Genomic DNA, 17,902 nt, shown 5'->3' on the forward strand with positions numbered 1-17,902 from the left:
AGGACAATATCCTAGACAAAAGTCTGCTCCTCAGGTTCTCAGGCTCTAAGAAGAGGGGGAGACCCAAGGGGGGGGGTACTGTTACGCCGAGCGCTCCGGGTTCCCGCTCCTCCCCGGAGCGCTCGCTACACTCTCCTCACTGCAGCGCTCCGGTCAGGTCCACTGACCCGGGGCGCTGCGATACCGTCTCCAGCCGGGATGCGATTCGCGATGCGGGTAGCGCCCGCTCGAGATGCGCACCCGGGCTCCCGTACCTGACTCGCTCTCCGTCGGTCCTGTCCCGGCGCGCGCGGCCCCGCTCCCTAGGGCGCGCGCGCGCCGGGTCTTTGCGATTTAAAGGGCCACTGCGCCGCTGATTGGCGCAGTGGTTCCAATTAGTCTGATCACCTGTGCACTTCCCTATATCACCTCACTTCCCCTGCACTTCCTTGCCGGATCTTGTTGCCATCGTGCCAGTGAAAGCGTTTCCTTGTGTGTTCCTAGCCTGTGTTCCAGACCTCCTGCCGTTGCCCCTGACTACGATCCTTGCTGCCTGCCCCGACCTTCTGCTACGTCCGACCTTGCTTCTGTCTACTCCCTTGTACCGCGCCTATCTTCAGCAGCCAGAGAGGTTGAGTCGTTGCTAGTGGATACGACCTGGTCACTACCGCCGCAGCAAGACCATCCCGCTTTGCGGCGGGCTCTGGTGAAAACCAGTAGTGACTTAGAACCGATCCACTAGCACGGTCCACGCCAATCCCTCTCTGGCACAGAGGATCCACTACCGGCCAGCCGGCATCGTGACACTCATAGGTATAGTCAGAGTTACCGCCCCCTCTTCCCCATAGGTCTAGGCAGAGTTAATTACCCCCTTCTTCTCCATGGGTATAGGCAGAGTTACCCCCCTCTTCCCCATAGGTATAGGCAGAGTAACCTCCTCTGTCTTCCCCATAGGTATAAGCAGAGTTCCCCCCTCTTCTCCATAGGTATAATCAGAGTTACCCACCTCCTTCTTCCCCATAGGTATAGGCAAAGTTACCAACCCCCCCATTTCCCCATAGGTATAGGCAGAGTTTCCAACCCCCCTCTCCTCCCCATAGGTATAGGCAGAGTAACCCCCTGTCTTCCCCATAGGTATAGGCAGAGTAACCCCCCCATATTCCCGATAGGTAAAGGCAGAGTTACCCCCCCTCTTCCACATAGGTATAGGCAGAGTAACCCCCCTGTCTTCCCCATAGGTATAGGCAGAGTTACCCCCCCCCCTCTTCCCCATCGGTATAGGCAGAGATACCCCTCCCTTTCCTCTCCTTTCTCCATAGGTATAGGCAGAGTTACCCACCCCCTCTTCCCCCTAGTTAAAGGCACAGTTACCCCCCTCTTCCCCATAGGTATAGGCAGAGTAACCCCCCGTCTTCCCCATAGGTATAGGCAGAGTAACCCCCCCCCGTATTCCCCATAGGTATAGGCAGAGTTACCCCCCCTCTTCCCCATAGGTATAGCCAGAGTAACCCCCCTGTCTTCCCCATAGGTATAGGCAGAGTTACCCCCTCCCCCCTCTTCCCCATAGGTATAGGCAGAGATACCCTCCCTTTCCTCCCCTTTCTCCATAGGTATAGGCAGAGTTACCCAACCCCTCTTCCCCATAGGTATAGGCAGAGTTACCCACCCCCCTCTTCCCCATAGGTATAGGCAGAGTTACCCCCCCCCTCTTCCCCATAGGTGTAGGTAGAGTTACCACCCCCCCCTCTTCCCCATAGGTATAGGCAGAGTTACCCACCCCCTTCTTCCCCCATAGGTATAGGCAGAGTTACCAACCCCCCTCTTCCCCAAAGGTATAGGCAGAGTTACCAACCCCCCCCCTCTTGCCCATAGGTGTAAGCAGAGTTTCCAACCCCACTCTTCCCCATAGGTATAGGCAGAGTAACCCCCCATCTTCCCCATAGGTATAGGCAGAGTTAGCCCCCCTCTTCCCCATAGGTATAGGCAGAGTAACCCCCCCTGTCTTCCCCATAGGTATAGGCAGAGTTACCCCCCCTCTTCCCCATAGGTATAGGCAGAGTTACCCCCCCTCTTCCCCATAGGTATAGGCAGAGTTACCCCTCCCTTTCCTCCCCTTTCTCCATAGGTATAGGCAGAGTTACCCACCCCCCTCTTCCCCATAGGTAAAGGCACAGTTACCCCCTCTTCCCCATAGGTATAGGCAGAGTTACCCCCCTTTTCCCCATAGGTATAGGCAGAGTTGTCCCCCCTCCCCTCCCCTTTCCTCATAAGCATAGGCAGAGTTACCCCCCCCCTCTTCCCCATAGGTCTAGGCAGAGTTAATTACCCCCTTCTTCTCCATAGGTATAGGCAGAGTTACCCCCATCTTCCCCATAGGTATAGGCAGAGTAACCCCCCTGTTTTCCCCATAGGTATAGGCAGAGTTACCCCCCCCCCTCTTCCCCATCGGTATAGCCAGAGATACCCCTCCCTTTCCTCCCCTTTCTCCATAGGTATAGACAGAGTTACCCACCCCCTCTTCCCCCTAGTTAAAGGCACAGTTACCCCCCTCTTCCCCATAGGTATAGGCAGAGTAACCCCTTGTCTTCCCCATAGGTATAGGCAGAGTAACCCCCCCATATTCCCGATAGGTATAGGCAGAGTTACCCCCCCTCTTCCTCATAGGTATAGGCAGAGTAACCCCCCTGTTTTCCCCATAGGTATAGGCAGAGTTACCCCCCCCCCCTCTTCCCCATCGGTATAGCCAGAGATACCCCTCCCTTTCCTCCCCTTTCTCCATAGGTATAGACAGAGTTACCCACCCCCTCTTCCCCCTAGTTAAAGGCACAGTTACCCCCCTCTTCCCCATAGGTATAGGCAGAGTAACCCCCCGTCTTCCCCATAGGTATAGGCAGAGTTACCCCCCTCTTCCCCATAGGTATAGGCAGAGTAACCCCCCTGTCTTCCCCATAGGTATAGGCAGAGTTACCCCCCCCCTCTTCCCCATAGGTATAGGCAGAGATACCCCTCCCTTTCCTCCCCTTTCTCCATAGGTATAGGCAGAGTTACCCACCCCCTCTTCCCCATAGGTATAGGCAGAGTTACCCACCCCCCTCTTCCCCATAGGTATAGGCAGAGTTACCAACCCCCTTCTTCCCCAAAGGTATAGGCAGAGTTACCAACCCCCCCTCTTTCCCATAGGTGTAAGCAGAGTTTCCAACCCTGCTCTTCCCCATAGGTATAGGCAGAGTAACCCCCCATCTTCCCCATAGGTATATGTAGAGTTAGCCCCCCTCTTCCCCATAGGTATAGGCAGAGTTACCCCCCCCCCTCTTCCCCATAGGTGTAGGTAGAGTTACCAACCCCCCCTCTTCCCCATAGGTATAGGCAAAGTTACCCCCCCCCCCCTCTTCCCCATAGGTGTAGGTAGAGTTACCAACCCCCCCCCCCCCTCTTCCCCATAGGTATAGGCAGAGTTACCCACCCCCCTCTTCCCCATAGGTATAGGCAGAGTTACCCCCCTCTTCCCCATAGGTATAGGCAGAGTTACCCCTCCCTTTCCTCCCCTTTCTCCATAGGTATAGGCAGAGTTACCCACCCCCCTCTTCCCCATAGGTAAAGGCACAGTTACCCCCCTCTTACCCATAGGTATAGAGTTACCCCCCCTCTTCCCCATAGGTATAGGCAGAGTAACCCCCCTGTCTTCCCCATAGGTATAGGCAGAGTTACCCCCCCCTCTTCTCCATAGGTATAGGCAGAGTTACCCCCCTTTTCCCCATAGGTATAGGCAGTGTTGTCCCCCCTCCCCTCCCCTTTCCTCATAAGCATAGGCAGAGTTCCCCCCCTCTCTTCCCCATAGGTATAGTCAGAGTTACCGCCCCCTCTTCCCCATAGGTCTAGGCAGAGTTAATTACCCCCTTCTTCTCCATAGGTATAGGCAGAGTTACCCCCCTCTTCCCCATAGGTATAGGTAGAGTATCCTCCTCTGTCTTCCCCATAGGTATAAGTAGAGTTCCCCCCCTCTTCCCCATAGGTATAATCAGAGTTACCCACCTCCTTCTTCCCCATAGGTATAGGCAAAGTTCCCAACCCCCCCATTTCCCCATAGGTATAGGCAGAGTTTCCAACCCCCCTCTTCCCCATAGGTATAGGCAGAGTAACCCCCTGTCTTCCCCATAGGTATAGGCAGAGTAACCCCCCCATATTCCCGATAGGTATAGGCAGAGTTACCCCCCCTCTTCCCAATAGGTATAGGCAGAGTAACCCCCCTGTCTTCCCCATAGGTATAGGCAGAGTTACCCCCCCCCTCTTCCCCATAGGTATAGGCAGAGATACCCCTCCCTTTCCTCCCCTTTCTCCATAGGTATAGGCAGAGTTACCTACCCCTTCTTCCCCATAGTTAAAGGCACAGTTACCCCCCTCTTCCCCATAGGTATAGGCAGAGTAACCCCCTGTCTTCCCCATAGGTATAGGCAGAGTAACCCCCCCGTATTCCCGATAGGTATAGGCAGAGTTACCCCCCCTCTTCCCCATAGGTATAGGCAGAGTAACCCCCCTGTCTTCCCCATAGGTATAGGCAGAGTTACCCCCCCCCCCCTCTTCCCCATAGGTATAGGCAGAGATACCCCTCCCTTTCCTCCTTTTTCTCCATAGATATAGGCAGAGTTACCCACCCCCTCTTCCCCATAGTTAAAGGCACAGTTACCCCCCTCTTTCCCATAGGTATCGGCAGAGTTACCCCCTTACCCCTCCCCTTTCCTCCTCATAGGTTTAGGCAGAGTTACCCCCCCCCCTCTTCTCCATAGGTATAGGCAGAGTTACCTCCCTTTTCCCCATAGGTATAGGCAGAGTTGCCCCCCCTCCCCTCCGCCTTTCCTCGTAAGCATAGGCAGAGTTACCCACCCCCCCTCTTCGCCATAGGTATAGGCAGAGTTACCGCCCCCTCTTCCCCATAGGTCTAGGCAGAGTTAACCACCCTGTCTTCCCCATAGGTATAAGCAGAGTTACCCCCCCTTCCCCATAGGTATATGCAGAGTTACCCCCCTCTTCCCCGTAGGTATAGGCAGAGTAACCCCCCTGTCTTCCCCATAGGTATAAGCAGAGTTACCCCCCCTCTTCCCTATAGGTATAGGCAGAGTTACCCCCCCCTCTTCTCCATAGGTATAGGCAGAGTTAACCCCCTCTTGCCCATAAGTATAGGCAGAGTTACCCTCTCTTGCCCATAAGTATAGGCGGAGTTACCCCCCCCTTTCCCCATAGGTACAGTCAGTTACCCCCCCTGCCCCTTATCCCCATAAGTATAGGCAGAGTTACCCACCCCCCTCTTCCCCATAGATCTAGACAGAGTTAACCACCCCCTCTTCCCCATAGGTATAGGAAGAGTTACCCCCCTCCCCCATAGTATAGGCAAAGTTATACCCCCCCTTTCCACTCCTTTCCCCATTGGTATAGGCAGTTAACCCCCTCCCCCTTTCCCATAAGTATAGGTAGAGTTCCCCCCCCCCTCTTCCCCATAGGTATAGGCAGTGTTACCCCCCCCCCCCTCTTCTCCATAGGTTTAGGCAGAGTTACCCCCCTCTTCCCATAGGTATAGGCAGAGTAACCCCCCCCCCCCGTCCTCTCCATAGGTTTAGGCAGAGTTACCCCCATCTTGCCCATAAGCAGAGTTACCCCCCTTTCCCCATAGGTACAGGCACTTACCCCCTCACCCTTTCCCCATAAGTATAGGCAGAGTTACCCACCCACCCCCTTCCCCATAGGTACCTCCCCCCTCTACCCCATAGGTCTAAGCCGAATTAACCACCCCCCTCTTCCCCATAGGTATAGATAGAGTTACCCCCTCTTCCCCATAGGTATAGGCAGAGTTACCCCCCTCTTCCCCATAGGTAAAGGAAGAGTAACCCCCATCTTCCCCATAGGTATAGGCAGAATTACCCCCCTCCCCCATAAGTATAGGCAAAGTTATCCCCCCCTCTCCTCCCCTTTCCCCATAGGTATAGGCAGCTACTGACTATGCTCAGACCATTGAAATAAATGTGGCCATTTCTGGGGACTGGGGAGGGAACCTACAATGTAGAGGGGGAAGATAGTGTAAATAGAGAGTGGGGACTTAGTAATATACCTGGGGGTGGGGCAGAGGGAGGGGATAGAATAGTTAATAGGGATAGGCTTCATAGGAAGGAAAATCATACGCCATTGTATTGCATGTTGACTAATGCCAGAAGTCTTTCCAATAAAACAGAGTAACTGAAGTGGTTGATGTCTGAAGAAAATTGTGCCAAAATTGTGTTCAACAGAGACTTGGTCTTTATGTGAAATTGAGTCTGAAAACCACACTGCAGGAGGATATATGTGAGGAAAACAATAATGTGGAGTCATTATGAGTAGAAATATATGGAGATAAAAATAAAAAATAAATTCTGGTAGGGGTTTGTTATAAGCCACCAAACATAATGGAAGAGGCAGGAGATCACCTACTGAAGCAAATAAACAAGGCATCAAATCAAAATGAGGTGATGATAATGGGGGACTTTAACTATCCTGATACAAACTGGGAGATTGAGACCTGTGAATCTCAAAAACAATGGCTGACTGTCCGTTTCTCACTCACATGGGCTTAATCATGGCCAAAATCATTTTGGCCATGATTAAGTGCATGTGAGCGAGAAACGGCCCGTCGGCCATTGTTTGTATCTGTGACCTGAGGAATACATTTCAAGTAACTGCAATCCAGTGCCTCCTCTACTTCTTCTCCAAGTGGAATCTTTGCAGATGATACTAAACTCTGTAAAGTGGTAAACACAATAGAGTACAGTGCACTGTTACAAATGGATCTGGATAATTTGGGGTTTTGGGCTGATAAGTGGCAGATGAGGTTTAACACTGATAAATGTAAGGTAATGCACATGGGGAGGAAAAATCCGGGGCAGGGTTATAAATGAAATGGGAGCATACTTGGGACGACTGACGTGGAAAAGGACTTAGGGGTCTTAGTTCATAGTAAACATATCTGTAGTGACCAGTGTCGGGCAGCTGCTGCCAAATAAAATAATGTGGTGCATCAATAGGGGCATAGATGCCCACGACAAGGAAATAATTCTACCGCTGTACAAATCACTAGTCAGACCACACATACTATGTACAGTACTGGGCACCAGTGTACAAGAAAGATACAGTGGAGCTAGAGAGTGTTAAAAGATGGACAACCAGAGTAATACGGGGAATGGGAGGACTACAGTACCCAGAAAGATTATCAGAATGGGGGTTATTTAGTTTAGAAAAAAGAAGGCTTAGGGGCGACCTAATAACTATGTATAAATATATCAGGGGGCAGTACAGAGATCACTCCCATGATCTATTTATACCCAGGACTGTATTTAGAGGAAAGAAGGTTTCTACACCACCACAGATGGGGGTTCTGTACTGTAAGAGCAGTGAGACTGTGGAATTCTCTCCCGGAGGAGGTGGTAAAAGAGTTCAGAAGGGATCTGAATGCATTTTTGGAGAATAATAACTTTGATGGTCATGCATACTAGATATTTAGGGACAGCATTTTGATCCAGAGATTTATGCTGACTGCCATATTTGGAGTCGGTAAGGAATTTTTACCTCTAGTATGAGGGTTTTTGGCCTTCCCCTGGATCAACTCAGTAGGGACTCATTAGGGATATAGGTTGAACTAGATGGACTCTGGTCTTTTTTCAACCTTATGAATTATGTTACTATGATCTGTTTCCAAATATGTTGACATATCATTTTGCCAGTTTTCAAGATGTATCCGTGCCTTGGAGGGATAAGGAAATCATGTGAACTAAGCCTCAGAACTGTATAGTTCAAAATGTGTGTATAAAGTATTCATTTAGGGTGCATTCCCACGTGCCGTATTTTGCTGCGTATTTGCTGCTGCATATTTTATTTTCCCGTTGAAGTCAATGGGTAGGAAAATACGCAGCAGCAAATACGCAGCAAAATACGCCACGTGGGAATGCACCCTCAGTAGAAAACAGTATTGTAAAAAGCACATAATATGTGGGGATGGAGGGTCTACTTTTACATGTTGTGCAACTGGGTCCAAAAATTCTGGTCATGATATCCAGAGTGGTAATAGAAGCCCTGCTGTGCACACTGGTAACTATGATAAACTTTGAGTGGCTTCCTTTTATTGTTTCTTTTCAAACTTCTTTATATTGTAGATAACAAAGCAGTGATGTTTTTTTTTTTTTCTATACAGGATGAATTCAAGAAGTATACTAAGAAGAAAGTAAAATGGATGGATTCAGATCCTTCACACGTTTTATTCAATTTTGAATCCTCAACAATGGAAACATCTGACCTACATAAGTTATTGATAATGCCTGAGATAAGGGTAAGTTATGCAAATAATCTAGCACGCATTGCTTTCTAGAAACTATATTTTCTTCCCTTTTAACAAAGAAAGAATCAATTAAATTCTTAGTGTCAGGGACTGACCAGGGGACATGGAGAGTGAGCCCTAAACTGACCCAAAAACCGCTCTACCTGCCTACTTGTCCATCCACCCTAACCGGTGGATCGACAACTGGGTGCTGGCCCCTCCCTGAACTAAAGTGCAGGGGCCTAATAAAAACACATACTAATAAATAGTCGGTCACAAACCAGAAACATAACAGAAATATAGAACTCTATAACAGATTAAGTTCAGAGGACACAGATCAGTGAGAAGCACAGGAGACACTATGGATCAGCGGTCATGAACAGAGGACACTATAGATCAGCAGACATGAACAGAGAACTAAGTGGTCATGAACAGAGGACACTATAGATCCGTGGTCGTGAACAGAGGACACTACACATCAGTAGTCATGTACAGAACTCCAAAGATCTGAAATCAAGAACTAATAAACATAAAGTTCAAAACACCAGACAGGAAAATGGATAAGTCAACAGACTTTAGGAACAGAAATGAATATAGCATATTCCCCCAGAACATCCAGTAGACACAGAGTCTCCATGGACCAGAAACAGGGATCTATCACTAAGCAGGAATATTCACATTCCCTATGCAAATCTCCAGTAGACATGAAGTCCCCATGGACAGGTAATAGGGATGCCTAGAAACACAGGGTATATTTATAGAACACTGTTCACACTGAACACAAGACAGGAATAGCAATCCCTCTGAACACCCCCAGTAGATAAGGAGTCCCTATGGAGCGGTAACAGGGATACAACATAGCACACTGTTCACACTGGACACACAAACTGGACACTCCACTCCACTATAGGAGTAGCGATTAATAATAAATCCAAATAGATTACTGGCCAGCGGCACACTCCGCAGTGTAGTCAGGATGCTGGCCCAGTAGGAAAACAGAAATATAAAACACAGAACTTCATAAAAACGGATACAAGAAAAAACACAGTGTGAAAAGACACAAAGCAGATAGGATAAACAAATCCTAAATCCCGACTAAACAAGCACAGCTTAAAATCCACTAAGAGCATGCCACCTAACAATGCCTAAAACCAAAACATACAAGGTGCATGCTAAAACAGAGAAAGTAGATTTAAAAGCTCATATAAGAAGAGTTTCACCCAAAGCCTCCATTAGCAGCCTGGCAGTAGCAAGATGTAATGAAGTCCAAATGAAGATTCACTGGCCCAGAGGCTAGACTGGGCTGACTTTAAATAGACACACCCTAAAGGCTATTGGCTAACAGAGGCTGAGGCTGAAAAAGCCATAGACATTAACTATTCCCTGACCAGGAAACATAAAACTGTTCACACACAGCAAATCCAATAGCTGTGTGGGAACACAGACCAGGACAGACATGACACTTAGGCTAGGTTAACATTATGATTCAAAGCTCCGTTATAGTGCTCGCTTCGCTGATTCTGTTATATTGGCAGGACTTAAGCAGAAAAAAGACCTTGTATGTCAGTCTTTTTCTCCGCTAAAATCATGTAAAAAAATGTCCATCAATTTCCATTGATGTCTGGTGTCTCAACCTACGTCCCAGCCCCATTTTCAGATGTTGTAACTGAGTTCCCTAACGGAGCCCCACAACGTTGAACCTAACTTCACCTACAGTATTCTCATGCCAGAACCAGTATACTGATCCATCAAAATCATTCATTAGAAATGTTGATTGTATAGCCCAAATGTGATGTGAAGGAAGTTTAATTCTGATTCTTTTCAGTATTGTACATTCTCTTACAAATGTAGAGCGAAACATACTGTATAGATATTTTGTATAATTTCCGCTTTGTATATAGAACATGAATTGCAATATTGTTTCTCATGTCAGTGTGTTAAACTTATTCACAGGTGGGATACATAATAGTACAGAAGACTCGGTATGTGTGGAATCCATCAAAAGGCTTGTTTCAGAAAATTGGGTGAGTGAGATGTACAGACTTTGTTATATCCCTCTCGTGGTAATTTGTGATTTATTATAAAATATGTGTATCTCTATTTTAAGGGTTCTGGATGAGAATCATTCCTGTTCTGATATACATGCAAAGTATGGTCTGGGCTTAAGTAGCGAAGAACAAAAAGCCAGGTACTAAATTCATTATTTCTAAATTGAATAATGTGACTAACTTACTAATCTTAAATTCATAGAAAGTGATCATAGAAGTATGACTAAATAATATGTATATAAGTATGTATAAGAACTGTACCAGACATACATATGTGACATAGTGATCATAAGATATATTTCTGTGTGCAGCAGACGCGGCAGTAATAAATCAACTCTATAAATGTGTATGTAGGATTCCGCTGAAAAAATGAACATGATTAATAGAGATGAGCGAATCAAAACTGACGAACCCGAATTCATTACGCATTTCAGGAAATATTCGATTCGCAACAAATGCGAATATCGACACGAATCTATTGCTTAAATCGCTTAATTAAACTCCATTTCACAGCGTTCCAGGCTCCAGGGCATCTAAAATGGTGGATCCACATGTCAGTACATGGGGCAAGGGATGCTGGGAAGGCGGGAAGGTAAGGCAGGAAGGGAAGTAGACGGGATGACCCTGAATTACATGCAGGATGCAGCCTATCAGCAGCCAGTCCCCCCTGTGATGTCATAGCCCTATATAATCGGCAGCCATATTGCGGCCAGCCACTTCATTCATTACACTGCAGAGAGATAGGATGCAGAGCCTGTGTGTGTTACAGCAGAGAAAAGTGCATTCCAGCAGCGTTTAACATCCTCCTACTCAATGTTTTCGTGGACGAAGAGCATTGTTTTTTTTCACTGGAAAGGATTTTTACTGCAGCTGCAGGCATTAACCTCCCGGTCACTTTCTTTAGCATAGTATTACAGAGAGGGGCACATAGCTGTGTGTTGCCTCATACATTTCAACAAGCTGCATCAACTTCATGAACCTTAGCAGAGGAGGTAGGAATAATTTTTCTGCGCAATTCAGTGTCTTTGTTCCACAACAAATCATCCGCTGGTTATACTAGTCTGTAGATGGTATAATACCCAGCAGTCCATTCCTAATAGTCTGACAGAGTGCAATTTTGTGTTTAGTACACAGCTTTTTTAGGCTGCAGCACTGTTGTATACTGCTGGTGTTTTACAAAAATATATTTTTTTAAGGGTACTGTAGCGCATTTTTCTGCCCTCGACAATGCATACCGCATATGTACATCTAAGTAGTCTACTATTTTGTACCTGTTAATCTGTCAAGAGCCTACATACTGTGATAGGACAGACAAAAGTAATCACCGGCTGGTGTTTTACAAAAATACAGAGTTTTTAGGCATATTGAAGAGCATTTTTCTGCCCTCATCAGTGCATACGTCATACGTACATCTAAGTAGTGTACTATTTTGTACCTGTTAATCTGTCAAGGGCCTACACACTGTGAAAGGACAGACAAAATGTCATGGTCACAGCAGGTGGTGGATCCTCTGGGCCTGTGTGGATGATGACGTGAGCCGTGCTAGGGAGCGGAATCTAAGGTGCTGCTGGTTTTAACCAGAGCCCGCCGCAAACAGGATGGTCTTGCTGCAGCTGGCTGCACCCAGGCCACTACCCCTGGCATGACTCGTCCACACAGGTAGCTGGTGTGGCACATAAGGAGACAGACAAGATGTAGCAAGATGGCAGTAGGTCAGGACAGGAACACAGGTGCAGGGTAGGAAGGTAGCAAGGAACTGGTATACAGTAACAGAGACTCAGAACTTTTACTTTAGCAATAGACAACCAAATATTCGACAGGGAACGAAGGGAGGAGCTGATATTTAAGGACGAGGGTGCAGGTGTAGACAATTGACTAAATGAGCACTGGCCCTTTAAGAGTGAGAGCTCTTGCTCACGCCCTAGGGTGCAGGGGCATGCGTACTGGGATTGCGCAGACAGGGAGGTGAGTGACAGGCTGGGATTCGCATGTGGGCGTGTCGCCCAATGGGAATCTCAACCCCGCAGGCAGCGGTGACATGACAGTGCGCTCACGGCCAGTGTGTCTGGCCGGAGTGCAGATGTTACAGTACCCCCCCCCCCCTTTGGTCTCCCCATCTTCTTTGGAACTCAAAAAGGTCCCCACTACATGAGACCAGGGGTTTCTGGAATCGGTAAAATCACCAGATTTCCAGTCAAGTTGTGGAGAATGACGTTGAAGCCAAGGAAGACCAAGAAGAAGCTCCAAAGTACAATGTGGTAGCACATAGAACAAAATGTTTTCCTTATGCAAATTTCCTACTTGCATGACGAGGGGTTCCGTGCGAAATTGCACCTTACAGTTCAGATTGTGTCCATTAACAGAAGAGATGTAGAAGGGCTTGGCTAGACGAGACACTGGAAGACTGTGTTTATGGACCTGGAAGGCACCAATGAAGTTACCACCGGAACCGGAAACCAAAAGAACAGAAGCGATAAAAGATGACTTGGCAGAGGAAAATACTTGCACTGGGGTGGTCAAGCGAGGAGAGGTAATATTAACATCTATGGAAGCCACTACGACTTGTCCAAGTTTTTTTTTTTATGTGAAAAGGGGGGTGATTCAAACTTTTTTTTAGGGAAGGGGTTAAATGATCTTTATTCACTTTTTTTCACTTTTTTTTTGCAGTGTTATAGCTCCCATAGGGGGCCATAACACGGCACACACCGATCTTTTACATTGATCAATGGTTTCTTATAGGAAAACATTTATCAATGATTCTGCCGTTTGACTGCTTATGCCTGGATCTCAGACACTGAGCAGTCATTCGGCGATCGGACAGCGAGGAGGAAGGTTGGGGCCCTCCGGCTGTGCTGTAAGCTGTTCGGGATGCCACGTTTTCATTGTGGCAATCCCAAACAACCCCTGAGCTAACCGGCAATGTCTTAATTTCCCTTTAGACGTGGCATTCAAAGGGTTAAAAGCGATCAGTGCCACGCGTTATTAGCCACGGGTCCCAGCCTTTGTTAGAGGTCAGGCCGGACCCGCTATGAAAGGGACTGGGTCCCCAACAGGTTAAAGGTAGCACACAAGGCCTCGTCGTTTCAAGAAAGTTCAGAGGGAAGAGTGTGGAACTGGAACGGCGTAGTCCCCAACGGAGGTGTTTCCTTGGCAGAGGTTCAGAAGAGCCGTCTCGGCAGAGGAGGTTTGCGCAGGTTCTTCAAATGCATTGCGGAATTCTGCAAGGAAGGCTGACAGGTTGAAGGAGACCGGATCTCTATGATCCCAGAGAGGATTAGCCCAGGCCAAAGCGTTTCCAGACAGTAGACTGAACACAAACGACACTTTAGCACGCACCGTTGGGAACAGATCCGCCATGAGTTCAAGATGGATAGAACACTGTCACAAAGTATCTACACAGCTTGGGATCTCCGTCATACTTAGAAGGCAAGGACAAACGAAGCTTGGTCCCAGGAGAAGCTGCAGACACAGAAGGAGGCTCAGGAACAGGTGGCTGCTGCTGTTGTTGCTGCTGCTGAGCAGTAAGGAGATGTTGCAGACTGGCAGTGAGTTTATTCAGTCGTTGCGCTTGACGGGCTAACTGCTGCAACTGTTGAGCCACGGTGGTGGGAAGATCCGAGGCATCTGGTAAAGACACCCCAGCGGGATCCATGGCCGGATCTTACTGTTATGGTCACGGCAGGTGGTGGATCCTCTGGGCCTGTGTGGATGATGACGTGAGCCGTGCCAGGGAGCGGAGTCTAAGGTGCCGCTAGTTTTAACCAGAGCCCACCGCAAAGCATGATAATCTTGCTGTGGCAGGCGGCACCCAGGTCGCTACCCCTATCCACCTAGGCAGCTGGGAGGTGGCGTGGCACAGAATGAGACTGGCAGGACGTGGCAAGATGGCAGTAGGTCAGGGCAGGAACACAGGTGCAGGGTAGGAAGGTAGCAAGGAACAGGTACACAGTAACAGAGTGTACAAAAAAGAAAGTTGCAACAGCACTCTAGGTAAAAAAATGGAGGCTCTCAGTGCACTTTTTGATCAAAATGTGTGTCCCCCATCCACCACACGGAGGTGGCCTCATATCGGATGGGACCCTAACATGATAACTCACCTCTACTGTGCATATAGCCTCTGACTGTGTGACATGTTGGATCAGCCATTGACTAAACCTTCAGTCTGAGAGGGGGGGGGGGTTGCACGGCTAAAGAGGGTGCCACACTCCCCAACTTACAAAGTAAAAACAAAAGGAAAAATAGCCAGCACAACAACCTAATACACAGGTGCCCGCTGCTGTGGCAAACACAAAATGTACAAAAAAGAAAGAATGAAAGGCTGATCCAACATGTCACGCAGTCAGAGGCTATATGCACAGCAGAGGTGAGTTATCATGTTAGGGTCCCATCGGATATGAGGCCACCTCCGCGTGGTGGATGGGGGGACACATTTTGATCAAAAAGTGCGCTGAGAGCCTCCATTTTTTTTTACCTAGAGTGCTGTTGCAACTTTCTTTTTTTGTACATTTTGTATTTGCAACAGCAGCGGGCACCTGTGTATTAGGTTGTTGTGCTGGCTATTTTTCCTTTTGTTTACACAGGAACTCAGAACTTTTACTTTGGCAATAGACAGCCAAAAATTCGGAAGGGAACCAAGGGAGGAGTTGATATTTAAGGACCAAGTGGCAGGTGTTGACACTTGACTAAATGAGCACTGGCCCTTTAAACCCTTAAGGACCGGGGTTTTTTCCGTTTTTGCATTTTCGTTTTTTGCTCCTTGCCTTTAAAAAATCATAACTCTTTCAATTTTGCACCTAAAAATCCATATGATGGCTTATTTTTTGCACCACCAATTCTACTTTGTAATGACGTCAGTCATTTTGCCCAAAAATCTACGGTGAAATGGAAAAAAAATCATTGTGCGACAAAATTGAAAAAAAATGCCGTTTTGTAACTTTTGGGGGCTTCCGTTTCTACGTAGTACATTTTTCGGTAAAAATTACACCTTATCTTTATTCTTTAGGTCCATACGATTAAAATGATACCCTACTTATATAGGTTTGATTTTGTCGGACTTCTGGAAAAAATCATAACTACATGCAGGAAAATTAATACGTTTAAAATTGTCATCTTCTGACCCCTATAACTTTTTTATTTTTCCGTGTATGGGGCGGTATGAGGGCTCATTTTTTGCGCCGTGATCTGAAGTTTTTAACGGTATCAAATTTGCATTGATAGGACTTATTGATACCTTTTTTTCATTTTTAAATGATATAAAAAGTGACCAAAAATGCACTATTTTTGACTTTGGAATTTTTTTGCGCGCACGCCATTGACCGAGCGGTTTAATTAATTATGATATTTTTTCTTAATTCGGACATTTCCGCACGCGGTGATACCATATATGTTTATTTTTATTTACACTGTGTTTTTTTTTTTTATTGGAAAAGGGGGGTGATTCAAACTTTTAATAGGGGAGGAGTTAAATGATCTTTATTCACTTTTTTTTTCACTTTTTTTTTGCAGTGTTATAGGTCCCATAGGGACCTATAACACTGCACACACTGATCTCCTATGCTGATCACTGGTTTCTCATAAGAAACCAGTGATCAACGATTCTGCCGCATGACTGCTCATGCCTGGATCTCAGGCACTGAGCAGTCATTCGGCGATCGGACAGCGAGGAGGCAGGTAGGGGCCCTCCCGCTGTCCTGTCAGCTGTTCGGGATGCCGCGATTAGCTGCGGCTATTCCGAACAGCCCGACTGAGCTAGCCGGCAACTTTCACTTTCACTTTTAGCCGCGCGGCTCAGCTCTGAGCGCGCGGCTAAAGGGTTAATAGCGCGCGGTGCCGCGATCGGCGCTGCGCGCTATTAGAGGCAGGTCCCGGCTTCACTATGACACCGGGCCCGCCATGATATGACGCGGGGTTACTGTTTAACCCCGCGTTATATCAGGAGAGCAGGACCAAGGGCGTACCGGTACGTCCTTGGTCCTTAAGGGGTTAAGAGTGAGAGCTCCTGTGCGTGCGCGCCCTAGGAATCGGGGGCACGCGCACCGGAGCTGTGAGGACAGGGAGGTGAGTGAGCTGGGATTCGGATGCGGGCGCCTCCTGCGATGCAAATCCCAACCCCGCCAGCAGCGGGGACATGACAGAGCGCTCACGGCCAGCGTGTCTGGCCGGAGCACGGATGTTACACAAAAGTAGTCTCCTGCTGGTGTTTTACAAAAAAACTGAGTCTTTAGGCATATTGTAGTGCATTCTTCTGCCCTCATCAGTGCATACCGCATACATACATCTAAGTAGTGTACTATTTTGTACCTGTTAATCTGTCGAGGGCCAACATACTGTGAAAGGACAGAAAAAAGTAATCACCGGCTGGTGTTTTAAAAAAATTACAGAGTTTTTAGGTGCATTGTAGCGCATTTTTCTGCCCTCATCAATGCATACTACATACTGTGAAAGTCCAGGCAGTAGTACTCATTGGCTGGTGTTGTACTCAGATACTTTTTTAAGTGTACTGTAGTGCACTTTTCTGCCCTCATCAGTGCATACCACATACCTACATCTAAGTAGTGTACTATTTTGTTCCTGTTAATCTGTCATGGGCCTAGATACTGTGAAAGGCCAGCAAAAAGTGCATACCTGCTGCTGTTCTAGACAACTACTGTTTTAAGCGTAGTGAATCGTATTGTACTCCCCTAACATACGCACTATGTATGTCAGGAAGAGAAGTAACAGGACATGCACAGAGGAGTTTCAGAGGCCTAAATCCTTCAGGCAGAGGTTGCAGCAGACTACGGGTGAGTGGCAGCAGGAGTTGCAGTGAGAGGCCTGAGCTCTAGTTATCAGCTAGCGGTCGTGTCTCGACCAGCAACCCATCAGCCGTCATCGATTGGTTAACACGGTCATCCCCTTCATCACAAGTGACATCTGACACCCCAGGTCAACAGTCGGTGGGTTCCTCAAACACAACCCTCAGTTGGCAGGGCTCGGGAGCAGTCCCTATCCTCCCATTACCTCTGTCCTATGCAGTTCCCACTCCTACAGAAGTATATTATGCTTTGGGATCAGCTCAACCATTCTGTGAGGACGATCGAATAGAGAACAGTCAGCAGTTACTGCCCAGCCAAGAAGTGGAGGAGACATCCGTCGCATCCTCTGCTAGGTGGGCAAGTAGTGATGAAGAGAGTGATGTGGGAGGCGGTGTTGCCAGGGTTTAGGGTCCTGAAGCAGACACTGTTGAGGAACCTGAGGAGGACATCAGTGACGTGCAGACAGTTGTTGATGAAGCTGATCGCAATTGGGAGCCGGTTACAGATGGGGCTTCATCATCATCAGGAGAAGAGAGTTGCAGGTTGCCCGTGAGGCAGCAGCTGAGCCAGCAAGGCAGTAGCATGGTTGGCAGTCAGCGTGATGGCAGAAGTTGAAATTCTGCCACCACGTGCCCGGGGGAGACAACCTGCTTCGTGGCAGCCTACCTTCCCAGGAGGTAGTGGAACAGAGGTTCCTGGAGACGGCACCAAAAGCAGTAAATTAGTGCGGACTGTTGGTGGGAAAATCG

The 17,902-nt window shown here is 47.9% G+C and overlaps 1 protein-coding gene across 1 annotated transcript in view; it reads left to right on the plus strand.

The window, feature by feature from the left end:
- The window catches only part of LOC130361842 (probable cation-transporting ATPase 13A5), a 218,814-nt gene that overhangs the window by 32,646 nt on the left and 168,266 nt on the right, over window positions 1-17,902 (plus strand). The window contains exons 4-6 of the mRNA XM_056565409.1: window positions 8,189-8,323; window positions 10,265-10,335; window positions 10,419-10,499. Of these exons, the coding sequence (XP_056421384.1) occupies window positions 8,189-8,323; window positions 10,265-10,335; window positions 10,419-10,499 (287 nt within the window). The remainder of the gene's footprint in view (window positions 1-8,188; window positions 8,324-10,264; window positions 10,336-10,418; window positions 10,500-17,902) is intronic.

This window comes from Hyla sarda, chromosome 3, assembly GCF_029499605.1.
Source record: "Hyla sarda isolate aHylSar1 chromosome 3, aHylSar1.hap1, whole genome shotgun sequence".
NCBI classification, from domain to species: Eukaryota; Metazoa; Chordata; class Amphibia; order Anura; family Hylidae; genus Hyla; species Hyla sarda.